Raw genomic sequence first — 6,000 nt, 5'->3', positions numbered from 1 at the left:
CCATTTTTCTACTGAAATCAGAGACGATAAGAAAGCCTGTCTCTTAAAAAACCTATCATCTTTTCAACTTTGATCGGATGGAGCACCAAAAGGATTATGTCTGTCAAAGTGTACTTTGCAATTTTTTCCACATGACTAGCATAATTTAGTTACCTGATATAAAATAGGAAAATATACTCAATTTCTATTTAAAAGAAAGCTGAAAATATGATATCCCTCAATCTTATATAATATACAATATGTTCCTGATAAATGTTGTGCATGTAAATATCAATTACGTGAAATGCTGCTGTGAGTCAATCAGCTAATTCATCTGTCATCAGGCTAAATAAGTCTGGCAATTTCAACTTAACACATCACCCCCTTGTACCCTGAAGAATTTAGTCAACAGAATAAAAATTGTAAAGCCTCTCAATGCTTTATTTGTAAGATTTTTGCAGATTGTTGAATCATGGTGACTACTAGAAAGACTATATATCAAGATGTAGTGACTTCAAGGAATTGAAAAATAAATTAACTAAATTATCTATCATAATTTCAAACACTGAATACCCCAGTAAGTATGAAACAAAAGAGAATGCACTTTTTGTGTTAATTTTAATGATAAAAAGGGCACAGGAGTAAAAACCTGATATTTCACTTATATTGCATAACAAGCTAACCAAAACTGGACATGGAGGATAAATTATAAAACAAATCATTTTATCTATGACTTTTCTTTTGATTAGATTTCTGTCTTTTCAAATAGGACTGAGGTATAGTACACTGGCAAAAATAAAAAGCAAACAAGAGTAGTGCCAAAGTAACAGATACCCAAAACCGAATGCCTTGTCAGAAAACGTCATATAGTAACCATTTATCAGATTAGAGCAGCAGGAAAAAGTTACTTCTAAATCATAATCATTTTAGTGGTATTTGTCAACCTCACCACGGTACTTTGCAACATCATTCTTCATTTGTAAAGTAGTAAAATTCATGTCAAAAAGGAAAAGGGGAATGGAGGAAGTCAGTTAGTTCATTCCAATAAATTACCTCTCCAGTTCTTAGAGACATGCCCATCAGCACAAAATTGAGAAATAATACCTAAGACTAGAAGAGACTTGGTTTAAGTTATGAAGCAAATTAAAATGGAAAATACAGAAAAGTAGAACCAATGGGGTTGAAAAGGCCCCTCACTGAAAATCTGTATTAAAAAAAATAAAATTAATAAAAATAAAAATAGAAACAAAACTCTACTAGTACAAACTAGCCTGAGTGGTTTGATGGACAGAGTAATTAGGTCAGCTGTCACTGTACTCTTAATAATGGATTTTCTTCATTCATGTTAAAGTGGCACATGAATGTAAGCTTTTTAAGAACAGGTACTATATTTCCATAGGACCCAAATAGTTACTGTATATCCTATAAATAAAAAATATTTTTACTTTGATAACTGACTGAAGATGTGTGGACTCCATGTAATCCAACCACAAGGTTGTCTGCTGTACAGTCCTGTGCAAATATAAAAAAAAATTTTTTTTGCTATAAGGCTTTGACCCTACAGTTTTCACAGCAACATAACTACCATCCAGCATGTACCATATTTTGCAAGCCTTCAAGTTCAACAGTTCAAATTGTTGATTCATATTATGTCCAAATGCAGCATCCTTGAGGAGTATAGTAGGTCAGTTAGTCATCTAGAGACATACAAACATCTCCGGATTCATCCCATCGAGATGCATCATTCTGATCTTCTCCATCATCAACCAGCTCTTCATCAGCTTCTCCTCCTCCGTTCCCCTCATATTCTTCATCCCGAGGGAAATCTGTATCCTGTCCCTGATCTACACCTTCTTGCCCTCCTGGTTGTGATTTATCTGCACAGTCTACACAAACACCATAGCGTCGAGATCCATGTCTTATTCCAACACTGGCTGCTAACATGAAGATCTTCTTACACACCATACATTTGTATTTTTTATCCTTTTTATGCACCTAATTGAAGGGGGGAAAAATCCAATGTAAGGATTGTACAGACAATATAATACATTTGAACCATTCAAATTAAACGTCCCATTTAACAATGAGTAAATACATCATTATCTTTCTGTATGAAGTTCAGTACTGGTTCATAAATCACATTCATTGTTTAAAGCAATTTATTTAATAATCTATCTTCCTTAAATTTGTAGGTAATAGTGTTAAAATATCTTAAGCTTCACTGACACAAATATAGTTTATCTCAAAGATCAGTTACATTTAAAGTTACTTACCAGGGAATGTCTTTTTACATGTTCTCTGCGAGTAAACAGTTTCCCACAAATATCACAGCTAAATGATCTGACTCCCGTATGAATGAGCAAATGCCTTTTTAGTGTTCGTCTGTATTTGGCTACATAGCTACAATGAGGGCATTTTAACTTGTTCATGATTAGAGATGATTCACCTTTGAGAATTAAAAAACAAACAAACAAAAAGCACTTATTATATATTAAACAGAAAACTTGCTATCAAAAGCTTGTCTATTCCTGACAACAGGGATTATTATAGGGCTACTAGTATCTGAGTTTTTTAGAACCCAGAATGTGGAAGCTTTTAATTGATAAAAAGTATTAAGAATTCTATAGATGTTTGACTAATACTTGCCATTTTCCCAAGTTTCTTGTTTTGGCCAAGATTCAGGCAATAATCCATACTTGAAATCGTTAGAAGCACCTGGTATCAATCCATACTTGAAATCATTTGAAGTACCTGGTAGCAATCCATACTTGAAATCGCTTGAAGGGCCAGGCATCAGGCCATACTTGAAATCATGTGAAGGACCTAAAACAATTGAAAAGTGATCCTGATGTAATGACGGTAATTAAGATCTGTCTCTTATTAGAATAAAAAAAATCTATATTTTACGACAGAACAGCTTAATATAAAATAGCTGAATTAAAAACTATATTTTAGTCTAAAACTGAGATGGCCTCATACCTTATTGTCCCAATTTATAATATGCTGGTTGGCAGGCTATTAGAATAGAAAACAAACTAAAGTTTAAAATACAATTCAACCACAGAAAAAAAAATTCAGTAAAATAAAAATACTATTTAATGGTATGTGGAGCCCACATGAAACTACCCTTTTAATAGCTGCTGTTTCTAACTATACTATCACTTAAGACCAGTATCAGCTGTGGAACGGGAAACCCAGCTGTGGAATGGCATAGTCTCTTATCAGCAGAGAAGAAATGGGCTAAGGATGAAGAATATAAATATAGGGTAATTACAAATGTAAAGTTCTTGTATTATTAGACCCTTGTTTGTTGTTTCAGACACACTGGTGCAAGGTAACGGGGAATCTGGGGGTTCATCAACACCTCTCTAATGTCATCCTTAAATAAATAAAATTCTGGAAAGTAGACTCAATGAACCTTAGGGAATTTGTGCCTGGGGATCTTCAGACAAGCTAAAGTAGGAATCATCTCCTCTGCATTTAATTCCATCTTGAATATGTATGTAATTCCTCGGATCCAGGAATCCTTTGGCAATGTGAAGATATCCAGAATCCCCCATTAACTACTGACATCCTATTCCAATTGACCATCAACTGCTGCCTCTGGATTATCTTCAATAGCCATCTGCTTGTCTCCCAGCTCACACTGTGCTGCCTTCCTAGAGTTTATTCTCAACACAGCAATCAGAGATTCTTTTAAAACTTTAAATCAGAGCAGGGACTAACCATCTTACTCATAGTACAAGCCAAAGACTTCCAATATACTACAAAGCCTTACCTGATCTAGCCCTTGTTTCCAAACCACCCCCTTGGTTACTCTATTCCAATCATACTGGCCTCTGTGCTGTTCCACCATGATAAACTGGCTCCCACTTTAAGGCCTTTGCACTTTGCACTTACTCCTTCCCCTGCCTAGAACACTGCTTTCTAGGATATATGCACAGCACACTCGTGCAGCAATTTAATAATTTTCCTCCCATATACACGATTTTATAAAAGAATGCTTGCCAAATGGGTTTTCTAAGAATTCAATTTCCTGTATCTACTTGCCAGATACATTGCTTCTTTTAAAAATTAAAAGAACTTAAGGGGCTTCCCTGGTGGCGCAGTGGTTGAGAATCTGCCTGCCAATGCAGGGGACATGGGTTCGAGCCCTGGTCTGGGAAGACCCCACATGCCGCAGAGCAACTGGGCCCGTGAGCCACAATTACTGAGCCTGCGCGTCTGGAGCCTGTGCTCCGCAACAAGAGAGGCCGCGATGGTGGGAGGCCCGCGCACCGCGATGAAGAGTGGCCCCCACTTGCCGCAACTAGAGAAAGCCCTTGCACAGAAACGAAGACCCAACACAGCCATAAATTAATTAATTAATTAATTAAAAAAAAAAAAGAACTTAAGATTTCCTTCTTAAGGAAAAATTGAAAGTATCAATACCCAACGACACAAAAAGGTCTTAAGGTATTTAAAAATTGCAATTCATTACTACTATTGTAAATTGTTTTGTACTTGGAATACCTTCACCCACTTTTTTTTTAATGTTAGGAAAGCCCTCTGTATCCATATTATATAATTTAACTGTAATACTGCTTGGGGTAAAGTTTCAGAATCCTAAAGTGAGACACCATATCTATATGTGTGTGATAGAGATAAGGTTGGGAGTAGTAGCCTGTGAAAGTTCATCAATTTTCAGTTTCACATTTCTACATAAAGTTTGAGTTTTATGATTCATAGCTCTTGTCCAAATCAGTACAAAACAAAGTAAGCTCTAAGAGCAAGGACTGTGCCTGTTACTCACCTCAGTATTTCTAATGTCCAAAACATACACCATTCAATTATTTGTTGAATAAATGTATCTAGCAAAGTGCTAACATGTACTATTTTTTACTTGCTCAAAAACCTTGGAAAACTAACCTCATAAATCATGTTAGATATGCTAATATCCAACAAAATATTATTCACTGCATAAGAATAAAGAGAGCAGCCTTAAAACAAGTGATGAATTGATAACTCAAGATTCAGAATTGAAGATTTTTAACACGTGAAATGTTTCTCTAGACCTATAGTAAGATACAATAAAAAGCATCCATGGTCCAGGCAAGAAAACCATATGTGGAATACAAAATGGTAATTCAAATTAAGAAAGCCTCATCTCAAACTTCTTTCATCTCTCCAAATTCCTATAACCAGTACAAATTACTTTTAGGAAGTATAAGAGCAACTTGAATCAAGGTATTGCGCCTTTGAGTGGGAGGGAGAAAAAGGATACTTTGGAGTTAGAGGATGCAGAAAATTTAAATACAATTGTTACAAAGAAGGGAGACTTCAAAAACAAAAGAAAGCCACAACCCAAACAAACCAAAATTTAAATGCCCAGAATTGGCAGTACCAACTGACTAGTATCATGGCAGTACCCGCCCACCCAAGAAAATTGTGCCAAAGCATTTAGAAAACAAATATACAGTAAAAGTAAACACACAAACAGCAAATTCCAGGTAACTATTTTGGATTGCAAAGAAGGATACATTTAATGTTCAAACAATCTGATAAAACACCCATTTGAAAACTGAAAAGGGTATTTCCTTTGCAATTCATAAAACTGAAGGATCATTAAGGTCATTAAGTTCTATAATTGTGCTTACTGTTTAATAATACCCTTCTGGGTACATTATTCCATAATGGCAAACTAAGAAGAAAGCACTTTTTTTTGATGTCAAAACTGTTAACACAGGGGCTTCCCTGGTGGCGCAGTGGTTGAGAATCTGCCTGCTAATGCAGGGGACACGGGTTCGAGCCCTGGTCTGGGAAGATCCCACATGCCGCGGGGCAACTAGGCCGGTGAGCCACAACTACTGAGCCTGCGCGTCTGGAGCCTGTGCTCCGCAACGAGAGGCCATGATAGTGAGAGGCCCGCGCACCGCGATGAGGAGTGGCCACCGCTTGCCGCAGCTAGAGGAAGCCCTTGCACAGAAACGAAGACCCAACACAGCCAAAATAAATAAATAAATAATAATTAAAGGTGCTAAT

General features: G+C 36.3%; 1 protein-coding gene across 4 annotated transcripts in view; it reads right to left on the bottom strand.

Annotated features, from left to right (window-relative positions):
- Window positions 1-574: 574 nt before the first annotated feature.
- ZBTB10 (zinc finger and BTB domain containing 10) overlaps window positions 575-6,000 on the bottom strand; it is a 31,823-nt gene continuing 26,397 nt past the window's right edge. For 3 of the 4 annotated variants that reach the window (XM_061171822.1, XM_061171819.1, XM_061171820.1), the window contains 3 exons: window positions 2,626-2,802; window positions 2,253-2,425; window positions 575-1,974 (listed from right to left, as the gene is read on the bottom strand). In XM_061171822.1, coding sequence (XP_061027805.1) covers window positions 1,669-1,974; window positions 2,253-2,425; window positions 2,626-2,802 — 656 coding nt within the window. In that variant the 3' untranslated portion in view covers window positions 575-1,668. The remainder of the gene's footprint in view (window positions 1,975-2,252; window positions 2,426-2,625; window positions 2,803-6,000) is intronic. The other variant, XM_061171821.1, reaches the window with a different exon arrangement.

Source organism: Eubalaena glacialis, chromosome 17 (genome assembly GCF_028564815.1).
Source record: "Eubalaena glacialis isolate mEubGla1 chromosome 17, mEubGla1.1.hap2.+ XY, whole genome shotgun sequence".
NCBI classification, from domain to species: domain Eukaryota; kingdom Metazoa; phylum Chordata; class Mammalia; order Artiodactyla; family Balaenidae; genus Eubalaena; species Eubalaena glacialis.
This window is presented reverse-complemented; position numbering and strand designations above follow the sequence as displayed.